The 15,991-nt window shown below is 35.5% G+C and overlaps 1 protein-coding gene across 1 annotated transcript in view; it reads right to left on the reverse strand.

Annotated features, from left to right (window-relative positions):
• Nucleotides 1-677: 677 nt before the first annotated feature.
• Nucleotides 678-15,991, reverse strand: part of LOC128223635 (DBH-like monooxygenase protein 1 homolog) — a 32,506-nt gene continuing 17,192 nt past the window's right edge. Inside the window, exons 6-12 of the mRNA XM_052932910.1 lie at nt 13,231-13,330; nt 10,738-10,922; nt 7,642-7,830; nt 6,798-6,857; nt 4,234-4,356; nt 3,805-3,939; nt 678-2,409 (exon numbers count right to left, since the gene is read on the reverse strand). Of these exons, the coding sequence (XP_052788870.1) occupies nt 2,317-2,409; nt 3,805-3,939; nt 4,234-4,356; nt 6,798-6,857; nt 7,642-7,830; nt 10,738-10,922; nt 13,231-13,330 (885 nt within the window). The 3' untranslated portion in view covers nt 678-2,316. The remainder of the gene's footprint in view (nt 2,410-3,804; nt 3,940-4,233; nt 4,357-6,797; nt 6,858-7,641; nt 7,831-10,737; nt 10,923-13,230; nt 13,331-15,991) is intronic.

The following is a 15,991-nucleotide window of genomic DNA, read 5'->3' on the forward strand; positions in this document are numbered from 1 at the left end:
ACTAGCCAATCACGCATAAGTAATGAATTCTACTAGATAGACATACCCAGTAATCTTTTTTTATGGAAAAATACGAAAACACTGCGAAAAATAAATTAATTGTAAACTATGTCGTACTTCAGTTAGTAAGTTTCAATGCATTGTACATATCGATACCAAGATTATGTCAGTTTTCGACAATTCAATTTTCTTTTTTCTTTTTTCGCTATTTCATCATACGGAGTACATTAAATGAAATGTTCCAATCAGAGAATGTTGTAGGCATACTTTCCTTTCGATTGATTTTCAGATCTATTTCATTTTCTCAGGTCACTGTCATCAATCAGTATATATATATACAGCTATACGACGAACTTGCCATGCTTCAAGTATTTAATATGAGGTGTGGACAAATAAGGAATCTTTCAGCAATTATTGCAGGTACAGGCTTCTTAAGTCGTAATTTTAGACAACAATTATGTCTGAAAATCACAGACAGAAACAGGTGTATTTAATTTTAATTTTCATTATTTTGGTATCAACTTTCATTACTGGTTCTAGTTGAATTGCAGACAGAAGTAAAGCAAAATACATTTTAATTAAAAAAAATCAATATTTATTGCCGCTATTTGATAAGAGGAAATTACAGATGTAGGCAGAACAAAAGGACAAAAAACAAAACAAGTATAAAGTCAAGTTTCTCATTTTACTACAATAAAGGATAGCATGCACAATGTCTTTGCTTGAATGTCAAAGAGCTACCAATGTCATCATATATAAATAAGATATATTATTTATCGTTCAAGTACAATGCTCGGTCGTTTATATTCACAAACCATTGACCGAAAACGCAATCAATTATGCACCTATCATAATTTTTCCCCACCGTGGGGGGACGGGGAGGTGGGTGGTGCAACGGAGGATTTAGAAAAACTGTATATTTTGTTGTCTTAAAAAATCACCCAAGAGGATTTTTTTGGCAAAATCGCTTGAGTCGGAAATGTTTAAGGCATCGATAATTCTTTGAAAGACGTATCCGACCAAGTCTATTTATTCCTCGGTTGGCGGTCTCGCCGGGCCTGTCAAAATTCCTAATTTCGGGAAGCACCCTAAATGTTAAGTCATCTATTTGCACGCCGTCCTCCCCGGTCGGGCAAATCATTGATAGGTGTATTCATTGCTTTAAACAAGCTTCCATGTTCAGTGTATGTATAACTAGTGATAAATTACGTCATATATGCTACATCGGAAGGCAACATTCTGCGTTAAATAATGACTTAAATCAAAGATACTTTTTACGACATAATTTTAAATAAAACAAAGGGCAGTCTATGCCCAGACTTCGTTTTATTACCGAAGTTTGATTAGGTGATTACGAAACGCTTCAACAAACCTGTTTCCAAAATAATGTTTTGACAATGCTCCGTCAGACGGCTGTATTGTGAAAAGGTTTGTCGAAGTGTTTTAAGAAACTAAACTCTCAATCGACCTCTTGTAAACGTACGAAGGCGCGGCTCCGTAAGCGGCATAGACTGCGCAATGTTTCATTGAAAATGGTGAAGAAATAGTGAAGTAATCTTTGTTTAATGTCTTCATTGGTTGAAAAATATTGCCGTCCGACGAAGCATTTATGACGCAATTCATCACATGGTATACACACACTGATGTGTTATCAACAAAAGTAGTGAGACGATAGAACGACTGTTTTAACAATATGCAGACGTGCTTCGCGTATAAATAGCAGTAGATTTTAACAATCGTTTTATTGATTTTTTTATTTGCGGACCGATTTTGAGAATGTTCGATAATAAAGCTATTGAAATTCATATATGTATTTTGTAACCGATGTTTTTTATAAAAATATAACGACGCTTTCTGCAATATATCAGATAAAAATGTTCTTATTTTAATTCGTTAAACAATATAAACAAAAATGTATTTTAGAAACTTGTTTTATATATTCAAAGTATGAATTTTCAGATCTTTCTAGTATGGCATATTATTAAATTATAAGTAAGAGAAATTACTTTATAATTTTTAATTACCGAGGTCTACTTTTAATTAACCAAAATGTTTTGTTTTTTTGCACACGGCTTATGGCTTAGCAGCGATCTGTTACTATTTATAGAATCAAAAACAATAACATGAATAGGCAGAAAGCCAAATATATCAATGGTAAAAACGACATGTTAATATCTGAAATAATTGTTCTTAGTCAGAGGTCATTATCAAACAACTGAAACTAATGTAAAATGTAAGCACACACACAATATATATATATATATATATATACATATACATATATATAAAAAAAATTCCGGTAGACATTGCAGGGCCTCAGTTGAAGCTGTTCAGTTTGAATTTCTGGCACTTCTCCGTAGGAGCATGGGGTGTCTTTATTACAGGAATCTCGAACCTGTCTATGGCGTACTGAAATAGACATACGAATACATTTTATAATCACCTGATTTGAACGGACACCTCAATTATCCGGCCATTCCGAACTCCTTTCGTAGAGGTGTCGGTATGGCATATAAAATATGCCATACATACAGTTGTTATTAATCATGTACATAAGAAACTACATGGACCACAGGTGATAGTTTCGGCTAGGGATGGAACAGTTTTGATTTGAACAGAACAGAATAGAACATCGTCATAAAACAAAATAGGCAACGAGATTTACCGAAGTTACATGCGTACTCAACAAAACGAGGCACACATATCTAGCACAGTATAACATTTTGAATTCATGTTTGTTCAGTTTATAACATATGTAAACATCATATATTATAAAGTTTAATACCACTAATAGTAACGTTTAAACAGTGTTATGCTATTTTGAATTCGATTGCACAATGGAAAATTTATCGAAATTGCCTAACTGATTATCGCTGACCTAGCTCATAGTGAAAGCTGCGTAAGAAAGATTATCAATTGAGAACGTATATCACTTTCCAAAGGTCATAACCTTCAATCAAAGAGGATGATGCGTACACATATTAATGGTGTCTTTGAAAAAAGGTTTTGTAACGGAGAATATTAATAGCATCATACGACCAGAAGTTGATATCCATATCCTTTAAAAATGAATTGTGGTTAATTTAAATTGAAAATAAGCAGATGTTCTCGACATAAAAGATTTTTTTACTGAAAGCAGTGCATGACCTATTTTCAAATGCAATATAAATGAGTCGACTTTGCCAGTGGAGGAAAAAATGGCATGCTACGCTAGTCGTGGTCACGGCGAGGGTTATGGCAACATAATATATTTAGGTGGTTGCCCTACATTTATGCAACAGTCAGTTGTAACCACGGCCCCCGGGGAAAATGAACCGTGTTTTTTACCTTACCTTCCTGGTGGTGCCGATTGAATGCGATGGTTTTGTTTTCGCGCCGAAAATAGCGGGGTATGGGCCTTACCTAGTGGGTCCCCGAGGGTGCGGGGGCATTTGGCGGGGATTTTACCAGCAGTTTGTCACCGCAGGGCGGGGATTTTACCTGGGATTGGCTGGACCGAAGATTGATATTTGCTTTTTTTTAACCAGGGAGATAATTAAATTCACTATTTTTCACCAGTTTATCGAAAAGTTTTATATTTGAAAGGATATCACCAAGAAATAAAAGTCATTGTTGATTAGGTAGTCTAGAGCATTTTGGCACACAAACCTTTTTATATTGTCGACAGTCCTTTTCAAATTTCTTTCGAAAATGTGCCTAACTCTTTATTATCTCGTGAAAGTTAACATATTTATTTGAGCACTTACATTGGCAACCACTAACAGTAACTGTATATCTTGTTAAATGACATGTCTTTCAACCTACCGCTGGTTGTCGTGATATAGAAGAGCAAACGGACCGCTCGTCGGACATGGTGAGGGCAGCCTTAAACCTCCTTCTCAGATCGGCATCCCACGCCGTCGCGTTCTGTAGGTAGCCCATGGCATCCTTTTCTGGCACCTGTTAAGGAAAGGCATAAAACAGTTGCTGTAGAATTTACGCAAAATGCTATGCTCATGTAGGCAACGTACGTTTTAAACCTTAAGTTTATGTTTTTTTAATTTAAGTTTAAAGCTTCTTAAGTATTTTACACTGGTACTTGTTCAAGTAAGTCTCGCAACGTCAGTCGTTATTGTTATGAACGTTCTTGTAAACAATACAATAATTACACAACGTTGAGTTAGGATCGTAACGTTTGTAGCCTAAATATTATCTTTTCTTTTATATCTTCTGCCATCTAAGGGCTAGCCTTACTATATTTCCTTTTTCATTCTGAAGCTTATCGAAGCTGGACCAACTGAGGCACATATCAAACTGCTTGACCGGGTAGTAGATCAAGGTGGCACGGCACAGCTCTTGGACGCGGGAAAATCCGCCCTGGAACACAGGTAGGTATATTTATGTATAGAGACTGGAAGATGGGCTAGACCTGTATCAATACCCGTACATGAGAGAAAATGTATCGATTCTTATATTTTAGAAGACGAATACCATTTTGTTATTGAATGTCCATTGTATAATGATATTCGAAACTCTTTATTGTCATCCTATTATTTACCACATCCTAGTATGCACAAATTTATACAGATAATTAACACTAAAAATGAAGGAACATTAAAGAATTTAAGTGTATTTGTTTACAAAGTCTTTCACATTATGTCAAATAGACATTTTGTAACAGTCTAGAATAAGAGGCATTGTCATAAAATGTATTAGTTAATATGTTACCGCACAAGTACATATTATTTGTATTTATCACCATTGTGCACTTTATGCCTCATGGGTCTACGACCTTTTGGTTTATTATAAATAAACTTGAAAATAGAATTTGAAACTTGTATTTATATAAATAATAACCCGCCCTGGATAATATGTATTCATATATTAAAATCCCTCTAGAACACTCAAAGCGCTTTTTATGTAGAATGCAATATTGATTATAATTTGATTCAAGATTGGTGTAACTAATCGGAGTGCATATAGATAACGGACCTATACAGTATATCACGTCAAGTATGAATGACCATAAGACGGACTTAAGTTGCAAATTGAATTTACAAGCAGAAAAGTAATGCTCGAAATATTTGGAAAACTCAGCAACAGTTCACAAGAATAAATCACAGTACTAAATTTGATAAATGGAAATAATTCTGTTCTTTCAAATATTTACTATTTCACTAGCGGATCCAGGCTCTCCCCATTAATCGTTTAGGTTTACTTTTTATTTAAAAAAGCAATAAAATACGCCTAAAATGCACCATTGCGTATTTAAATGATCACGAAAAAAAAACACCATACGATTGGTGTACAGATAAAAAGATATTAGCGATATTTGTTACTTCACGAAGCTATCAAATAAAACAACAACATTTTTTTGCATCAACCCATATTCAGTGTGTGTATACCACGTGATAAATTGCGTCATAAATGCTACGTCGGAAGGCAAAAATTTGCTTCGATTGAAGACTTTAAACAGTGATATTTTATTTTATTTACTATTTTAAATGACACATAGCGCCGTCTATGCAACTTACGGAGCCCCACCTTCGGTCTTTTACCAAATTTTGATTGAGAGTTTAGTTTCTTATAACACTTCGACAAACCTTTTCACGATACGGCCGTCTGACGGAGCACTGTCAAAACATTGTTTGGGAAACAGGTTTGTCGAAGTGTTTGATGAAACTAATCACCTTATCAAACTCCGGTTATAAAACAAAGGTGGGGCTCTTTAAGCTGCATAGACTGGCCTTTGTTTCATTTAAAATGGTGAAGTAAGCGAAAAGTTATCTTTGATTTAAGTCTTTATTTTAAGCAAAATATTGCCTTCCGACGTAGCATAAATGACGTAATTTATCACGTGGTATACACACACTGATATTGTGCGCCAACATATTCTAACATATGCAGCATCGCAATGAAATATCATTACCAGATCAAGGCGGATCAAGGGGCTGGCGCCACAATTTGGAGCCCTGTTGTAGTTTTGTAGGTTACATGTATGGTATCTGATGAATCACGTGAAATTTTAACAATTATTGATTACTCTACTTCTTCTTACCTCCAGGCTTATATTCCTAATCACGCAGCGATCATTATCTCTACTAAGTCCATTATTCATAACTAGTTAAATCTAAATAATCTCATATTAAATTTGTAGTCCAAGACCACTTACACCATTCATAATTTTCTGCACGTGCTTTTTGTACCGTTAGCCAACGAAACGAGGCGAATTTCCATTCATAAAATATCCCGAGTTTAAGGGACTTGTTTTTACAACAGATCTGTTAGTATACATGCCAAATTTTAAGCTGTACAACTTTGTATTATATTGATTTCCTTAATCATGCCTGTTAGCGATTTGTCACTGTACCCGGTGGTAAAATTGCCTCAATTGTTATTTTCCGTCATGTTGTTTACCCAATTGCCTGTATATGTTATTACATGTCTGTTGTAACGATATGTTACCGTGACAAAATAAAAAGTGAATGTGTGTGTGTGTGTGTGTGGTAAATTGTTCTTATTAACATGACTGCAGCTTATAAACTGTACATGTGTATAATTCGTCGCTAAAAATAGCGTATGCTAATTGACCAGTCGCCAGTTGTCAATCAAACAATTAGTGGACCAATTACATGATTATATCTTTTAGACAAATAAAAGCACATGGTTGCATTGTCCAATGGATAACTGAAAAACCTTGCCAATAGAACTCGACATGTTGCAGTAATTCATTTGGCGTTTAGTCCATTGTTCAGCGTTGAGACATTAAATACACATGCTTTATCATTATCAAGAAGCAGTCTATACAGACAACCTACCCGCGTGGGTCCAACCCTATCACTCGTGTCGTAGGTACATTCCACGGCCAGTGTATCATTCTGCAAACGAGGTATATATTATATTAATATTTCATCATATACTTAAAGTACAGTGACCATGCATGTTTCCTGTACTTATTTTTCACCGGGCAATACCATATACTAATGTTAAATATTTGGCATCAAATCCGTAGTTATTGTATAAGTACATGCATACATAGGGATTATGCTTACCTCATGTAGCATTATGCTTACCTCATGTAACATTATGCTTACCTCAATAACAACGTAAAACATAATTTCATGTCGTATAGTCAAGTGATATATAATTTTAAAAATACATCAATTTTTGACAGAATAATGGCCCTTTTAATTTTATTTTTTATCAATCTTTCTCCCAAAATAGGTCAAATTCAAAACCTCGAAAGCTAAGCAGTATTCCCAAAATCTTCTCGTTAATCTTTCAAATTCAGCGCGGCCGCCATCTTTGGTGTCGGAGTTTCATACAAGGTCACGTGATTAAGTGACCGGAGTCAAGAACTAACTTATTTAGCACCACGCAGTGATCTCCCTTGACTAGCAGAAACGATCTCTACCATCACGCTCGCACATATAATGATTTCAGCGTGTTTTTCTCTTTTTGAAATACACATACTCATGCCATATTTTAGCAAATAGCCTTGTTTTATTGTCAAAATAGAAAATTCAAAAAGAAGAAAGTTCATTGTTTTAATAACGTCACGTGATTTAGATTATCATCATGTGGTTTGCGTATTGACATTAATAACTGTTCGGCAAGGAAAATACCTCTGTGTGGAGTTTGGTTTATTAAATAAATACTTACAAATTTTACTTGAACTGGGACGTTGAGTCTCCGAGGCGCCTGGAAAAAGTTGGAAAAAGCGCCATCTGAGTCAATCCAGGGCAGTTCCGTTTCATTACGGAAGTGACGCACCTTCAATGACCTCGCTACGTCATTTCCTTTCAGCAGAACCCCAAACACGTTCATTGGCTCGTTATCGTTATTGAATCCCTGTATCAATAAAATGTTTGAGTCAAAAGTATGTTAAGAATTATCATAATATAATAATGTAGTGCGAGTGCACTCTTTGACCTGTTTACTCATGAAGTGCTGACGTCACTGGTGCGCGCAGATCTCGGGGAGTTCGAGACCAGCTGTTGAAGAAGAAAGACCTTCTTGTGAACTGCTAAGTAAAAGTCCTCCTGTGTTCATTCCTAATACTAAATGGTAAGCTATGTCTGTATTAATAATAGGGAATACTTTAATGGTGGCAGCGGTGTTTTATTAAGCCAAGTGCAATTGTTGCTGAAATTCTGTACTTAAATACATGTACACAATCAAACTAGTTTTACAGACAGCTTTGCTATCGCGAGCAAAACGTAAGCATATTCGTATGTCAAATGTAATTAGAGTTAAACCGTTCTCAGGCGAAAATAATAAAGAAAAAAAATTCCATTTGCAAACTCCTCGGTCATTTTTTTTCGAAAACAAGGATGTTTGCCGGAACATTTGTAGAAGTAGTCCGTAAACTTTTTAATTATATCATTAATTAAATTTAAAGTTTTAGCTTGTATGTATTGATATAAGTTTAATTGATTGCCCAGTGAAGTGTATTATTGCAAACATAATAAAGATTCACAAGAGTTAAGTCGTTAAGATTGACTGTTGAATTAAATAACTACGCGAGCTCATTGTAACACACCATTTTCTGGGTATGTAAACCGTTCAAATACATCCGAGGTTGTTTTCGATAAAAAATGTCCGAGGAGCTCCGCTAATTTCTGGGTCAATGCAACGTTTACACAAGATTTTGAATCATTTAACTCGAATGTAAAGCTTAATAGTTAAAGTACTTTTTAAGAAAGAATGTACTTTTAAAGCGACTTTTGTCAAACAATCAAACTGGCTTACATATTGATTTGCACTATACATTCGTCAAATGTTGACAAGAATATTCGCCTATTGGAACCGGTGCACACTGATTAACAACTAGGTGTACATACGTCAAATGTTAACTAGAATATTCGCCTGTTGGGAACAGCCATTATTGTCGAAACAAATATAGAAGTAATATATTACGGGTCAACGCAAAAGAAGATATTTCCATATAAATTGAGCACATTTTACCAAACATATGTGAAAACAAATTAATTACTATTTCAATCAATGACTTCCTCACTTATTTCGTTAAGAGCATGAATAATTGAAAAAAAAAAACATAAACCAAACTAACATTTCTTGGTCAAACGATATAGGCGAAACATAGTCTTGATTGCATGGCTTAGCGTACTGAAATTTCATGGGCCATAATTTTGGACTTTTAAAGCGATATACTTCTTTATGAAAAACAAATATATTCATTTTGCCAATTATAACTGTCAACCAAGTTGGTACGAGTTAGATACGAGATGTTTTAAAGTGGCACTCTAACTCAAAATCAATACATACACATGTATAACTATCATCAATTTTGAGTGATAAACGTTAACTTCTTACTAAAAATGCATTTATTAAAAAAAAATAATTACTGATTAACCGTGTATTTATAAGTTGAAAGCGCAAACATATTATATGATTGGTGAATGCTTAAAGATTTACTGTGCTTTACTATCGCCGTATAAGGTAGAAATACCGTGTTTTTCGTGTATGCCAGTTTATGAGTAGAAGTTGTTCCTTAAATAATAGTATTAATCAATTGTAGTAATCATCCGAGGATGTTTTCGATGGAAATTAGCCGAGGTGGTCCGAATGTTGTAAATTCTACGGAGAAGAGGAAAAGAGGAGCAAATCCCCATATGGCATGATTCCCTGATTCTCGGTAAACATCAGTAATCTATAGTCATGTAGCAACCACTATAGGAGTAAAACCATTAGTATATGGTACATGTCAAATTGAGCCCGGTCTCCAAACAGTTGGATATATATTAAAGTGTTAGGTCTTGGGGTGTACAAACAATGACAGTTTACAAGGGTGTAACGTTGTTTTCGATGGAAAATGGCCGGGGAGTTCCGATTGACGTATTGTTTTCGCTATTGGCATGGAAACGTGTTATCACCAAATAGGCGTTCTTGTTACACCTTGATTAGCAGGTATAGATGACAAATGTTAACTGGAAATCCTGCGAATCGGGAGCGCCCGCTATTGTCGGAACGAATGTATGAGTAATGTTTTACGTGCAATAGCGAGAATAGACAGTTGAATATAAATGATAAAAGCTGTTATATATTCCTTACATAGTTTGAGAAAATCAATGATAATTCAACAGTTAAACATTTGAAAAATTGTTGATAACTCAGCTCCTCGGGATATTCATGCAAACAAAAGATTGTTTGGTTAAAGGATATTAACGAAATATTGTCCTGGTTTTATGGGTATGTGTACTGAAATTAACAGCGCGAGTTTCACGAAAGTGGAACAATTTCATGCACAATAATAAATTTGGACTTTTTATACGATATAATTGTTTATCAATAGCCACGCGTACTGTTCGCATATGCAAAGGCACAATTCCTTAGCCAACGCTGATTTAAATGACGTCACAAGATCTTGCAGTGATTGACATGTTTTTTTGACAGGGGCACAGCTTAATTTTAAAGCTGATGCAATTTGGAAGGGGCTAACACTAAGTCGGTTAGAGCTTATTAAGTATATTTTTCGTGAATAAGAGACCACAGTTGCTTCACTGCGCTCCGCTCCCTTAGGTTACTTATATACAAATAAATTACTTAATAATCTCTAACCTAGACTTGTCACCAATATTGAGCTTACAAACCAAGTTCTTGCAACCCGCCGAGCAGTGGTTGTGGTTGTGAAGTATGTTTTGCGTATGTATAAACTGAAACAAACAATAGGACAAGCCCTGTCTGGGCTCGTATGTTATCAGGTGACCTACATTGTCCTCAATATTCTATACGTACCCATGTCATACATTTCGGTGAGCAGTAGGCTGTGGATGTGAAGGCTGTTTCTTTATCAGGTATCAGCTGAGACCAACCACTCGAGATAGCCCTTCCTAGCTCCAGCATTCCAGCCAAGTGGGTGACGGGGGAGGTCGTGTAGGTTAGACGCAGGCCTGACCCGTCGGGAATGGTCACTGGAGAACCTGGGCGAACGTGTAAAAGAGTAGCATGAGAGTTGTACATGGACGAAATAGTTAATAGGGTTTCACAATATACAACTATTAACACTAAAGGCACTAAGAGTGGCTGTGAAACCACTCTGAATTGTCCATGGGAAGGGTTGAAAAATACTTTTAAAAACTGTTACAAAATGACAGATAAGAGTTTAGGATATACAACGTAAATAAACTTGCTAAAGGCTTAACTGTCAGTAGGGGACAATTTAATGATTATCAAGAGTTACATTAAAAGTTAAGTATTTTCCTTTTTTTATATACCAAATTTGTTTTAATTTGGATCATATTAAATTGTTTCTATGTTTAGCGGCAATCCTTATGTAAATCAGTAAGTAGTTGATGATATCATATTTTACCCAAGGCAACGCTTGGCGTTTGGAATTAATTCTCGTTGATGCTTATATCCCCTTAAGACATATAGGTATAGTCTGTAATTAAATATTCTTCGCGTTAAAGCGTTCAACAGAAACGGTGCATAACTTTTGTAGAAACGCATTTGTCTATCTCAGGCCCTGACGGGAACCATCCTAGCATACCCAATGCAATATCAGTTCGTGTCCACGTTGGTAAATGTTGTATGCATTTAGCTGCTGAACTGATGCATTTTTTTTATCTTTAGACGATCTTTTGCCGATATTTCATGCCAGAGCTCGGCACCGTAAAAGACTGTAGGGACACATGCTTTCTTAACTAATAGGATAAGTGTTAGCGGGTTAACGTCACCAGAGGTCTTTTTCATTGCGAGGAATTTGGTATATTCGTGTACATTGGTGTATTTAAATCTCCTTTCAAGTATGACCCCCACATGCTTTGCTGTTCTTATGCTATGCATATTGGCGAATTTTATGTGTTGCATTATTGTGTTTGTTATGACTAAACAATATTGCTTTGCTTTTGTCAACATTGAAGACATATCCTCACGTACAAGCATATTTTTTCACAACATGCAATTGTTTTTTCTAATGCTGTTTTATTTCCACATATCAGTGTTAAGTGGCAAAGTACTCCCCCTTGCCAAATTCCTTACTTGACATCGAATTGGTTTGATGCTATCCCATTTATCAAAACGTATCCTTTTAGGGCACTGTATATGTTCGAAATTAAACTTTGAAACTTTGAAACTTTATTCTCGAGAACGATACAACCTTCAAACATAATTTCATTAACATTTTAGGCTATTGTGCTTGTCCTTGCAGTTTTCCAGTGGTTTGCAGAACATACAGGGTGAACTCTACTACTAAAACAGCTTCATTCACATTATATTTACCGTTACACGTAAATCTTTATTGACCAGTCGCCAAAGCAATTACTGTAACTTGTTGAGATCTTTGGGCGGGGGTGTTCAGTTAATATTGTGGGCAATGCAACCAAGTGTTTTCATTAATTGATAAAATATATTCCTCTTATTGATCAACTGGTTGTTTGATTGACAACTGCCGACTAGTCACTTAGAACACATTTGCATTTTTGGCCTTAATGATATGAATGCAAACCAGCTATTTTTCTGTTAGGCCAATTTTTTTTGTTTGTTTAGGGTAACCTTTCCAAAATTTCTAGGTAGGGTAGGTAGGGATTTTTATATATATATTTTTTTTTCAAAATCTGTCGTAAGTTCAGAGTGTTTTCTTGCACATGGCAGTCTTTCTTACATTACTGTCATTGCCTGACTTTGTTTAATCATATAAACAATAATTCTGATTAAAATCTGCATAAATCCGCCCTTCGTAACTCTCTATTCGCTAACGAATATTTTTTTTGTTCAGAAACGGAAATAAATAGTTAGGGTCGGCCCAATTGTATAGGTAGGGTCGGGTTACCCGAAATAGACATATTTTTTTTGGCCTTATCAGGTATATGCAAAAACACGGTGCCGTAGAGGTGACATGTGTTTTATCTCGTGACAACGACTTACATTCTCGTTGCCACGACTAAGTCAACGACTTAGGTATGTCTACGTTTTGGCCACGACATACTTAGGCGTAGGGACGAGTTAGTAAATCTTAGCCACGACATAACTATGTAAGTAGTGGCCATGAGATTAATATGGGAACGATAATGCAAGCCTTTGTAACAAGTTAGTACGTCGTTGTAACGAGATAAAACACATGTCAACTTACTGCCACCGAGCAAATATATGACCGAAGACTGTGGTGTGTGTTTATTGTTTTGGTGGAGTATTCTTATTTACAATGAGTACTTACCTGGCCCTAAATTGCACACCCATAGCCAATGCATTGTGGAAAGATGGGACTACTTATCACTAAGGTCGGCTTACCATTCTCATCTGTCATTTCTTGCCATTTAGAGTAGTGGATCTCTAGCACATAGCCTAAGCCTGCCATTGGAAGACCAACCCCTTCCGGCATGTGGAATGCCTGAAATATAAATTGTGCAGCAGACCTTTAATAAAATAATGGATACATACTAAATGCATTAATATCAATTGGGTCATTTCTTTCATTAACTTATTTCCAAGAAGTTACAATATCTACTACAGTTTAAGATAATTGTTTTAAATTTTTGGTAAAGTCAGTAAAGTTAGTTTAATTTTTAGATTAATTGAGGTGTGACATTTAATACTAAATAATTATCCCTTCTTATCTATTCTTCATAGGGCAAACTTTTGTCGTACGCCTGTTGATAAGGTTTCCTCCCACCCGAGCCAAGTAGATCTGAATACACGGCTTAAATTGCCCTAGGGGCAAAGATATAACAAGTATCCGTATGGAACTATTTTTTCACTACGCACAAAAGAATACCAGCGGAAAAAAGTACACTTTTACGATATTATGTTTAACTAAGGCGGGCGGAAAAGCATCTACCATGGCCGCTGGTGTATAGCGTGTTCTGCGCACGCCCGTAAACATTCGCTCCACAAACAAAAAGAGAACATGAGTGAGTATGACCGACCATAATTCGGGGAATGTAGTCATGGAGATGAATCACGTGACTTCAACTGTGTTCTCACACTAGTCACCACGGGGAAAAACCGATGCAAACAAACACGTACGACGTTAATTTCTACTTTTTTTGACAGAAAATATATGAAAATATAAAAGACTATACTAATCTCTGTTTCTAAACGTGTGAAATATTTCAGATTTGCTTGTATTTAAACGATGAAATCCCTTGCCAAAATTTTAACTTGACGGAATTTTGTAGAACGATGCATCGATATGTGCGCCGTGAAAAAGTATTCATATTAAATCGTTTTTGTAGAACACATAACACAAGTATTTTTACTAATATTTACGTATGTGTTATGCAATTAATATATCGCACCTTAATTCAACTATTGCAAAATAACTGACGTTAATTAAAACCACGCACTGATTTACATAATTGCTATCGTTAACGTGAAAATAATAATTAATATCGATAACGTCAAATATATATGCCTGCATCCATTGAATAACAATCGTGTATTAACCTATCAAATATCAATGAGTTACCGTATATAACGTGAGTCGTGCTAATGCGTATGCGCAACCGGACACTCCCAGTTAATATGACGGATGATAGCTAACACCGCATGTTTCTTAGGGCGTTTTTGTTGATACCAAACCAGTTTCAGTTTTGGTTTCAATGGTTTCAGCAGTTTTGAACTCGGTTTTGATAGTTTGGCTTGAAGTAACAAATGCATGGTTTTGTGTACAGTTTAAACAACATGGCGGAGCTACTGCATGTAGCCATTATTTCCAATTATAAATATAACCTTTATCATTTAGCTCATTTGCCCATGGTAAAGCATTGTTATCCAAAAGAATTGAGTTTCAACAAACGTGGTTGATCACTTTCCGCCATGTTGGTTTCAAAGTAAACTATTTTTTTAAGCAAACACAAGAAGGGTCGGTCGGGCTATTGGAAACATTTTTTTTTATTTTACGCCTAAACAAGATCGATGACAGTAATGGGTTTGGATAATGAGCTAGTCCCAATAGTTTCCGTTGCATTTAAATAACTCGAAAAACATGGATTTTTGCAACATCAAAAGAAATATGATTGAGTATTTTGTTCATCATTTGCATTCCTGGAGACAGATTCACGGAAAACCTAAGACGAGAAATTTGTTTTCCTCCTCAACTGCTATTATCCGATTAGATAGTAATCAGGGTGAGGAATCACGTGACTTGGCAACGCTGAAATTTTGGCCTCGGCGACTTATTCAATTATGTTGGTGAAAACAGGTCCTTATTATTAAAACAATAACATAAGAGCATGTATTCTATTTCTTAAACTCTGACATACATAAAACTGTTCATCTGTGAGGCTTCAAACATGATCGTACGCTTATTATTTTTTTGTGTTTATCTGCGCCATGAAACATGGCCAAACGATCACGTGATATTGAGTATATGTGCCAAAATAAACATGTTCATATTGTTACACTATTTTGAGCATTCATGAGCAATTACACATGATTATACAGTTATACAATTTTGAGCATCTGTAAGACCTTTAAACATGACCATAAGAATACCTAATTTGAGCATCTGGAAGCCCTTTAAGCATAATCATACGGCTACACAATTTTGAGAATGTGTACGCCCTTGCAACAAAATCATACGGTTGCACAGTTTTAAGTGATATCCCTGTGCTGTCTCCGCAGATTCATAACGGTAATTATCCTAAGGAATAAGATTACCAGAAAGTGTTTTTCCATTATGGAACAAAGTTATTTAAGCCGGGAAATTACAGAACAATCCTATGAGGACTTAATAAATTTGAGACACTTAAAGAACGATTGATTTATTACAGCGGTAGTGTTTGAAGCGTAAAGCAATTCGAAAAAAATCAAACCAATAATAATAAACGAAATGGGTTAATTTCTTTCTGGAAGGTTTGCCGAAATACTCATGATAAGAAAATAACTAAGTTACCTGAAATTCACCAAGGAAATACCAATTTCAGATTAATTCCTTTTGCTTCTTCTAGCATGAATTGAGTACAAATGAGTTTTATTACATATTCTTCCATGTGGTAGGAATTCAAACTGGTTCAAACGATTTTGGGCCAATAGGATGCAAGTATTTACA

Source organism: Mya arenaria, chromosome 17, assembly GCF_026914265.1.
Source record: "Mya arenaria isolate MELC-2E11 chromosome 17, ASM2691426v1".
NCBI lineage: Eukaryota > Metazoa > Mollusca > Bivalvia > Myida > Myidae > Mya > Mya arenaria.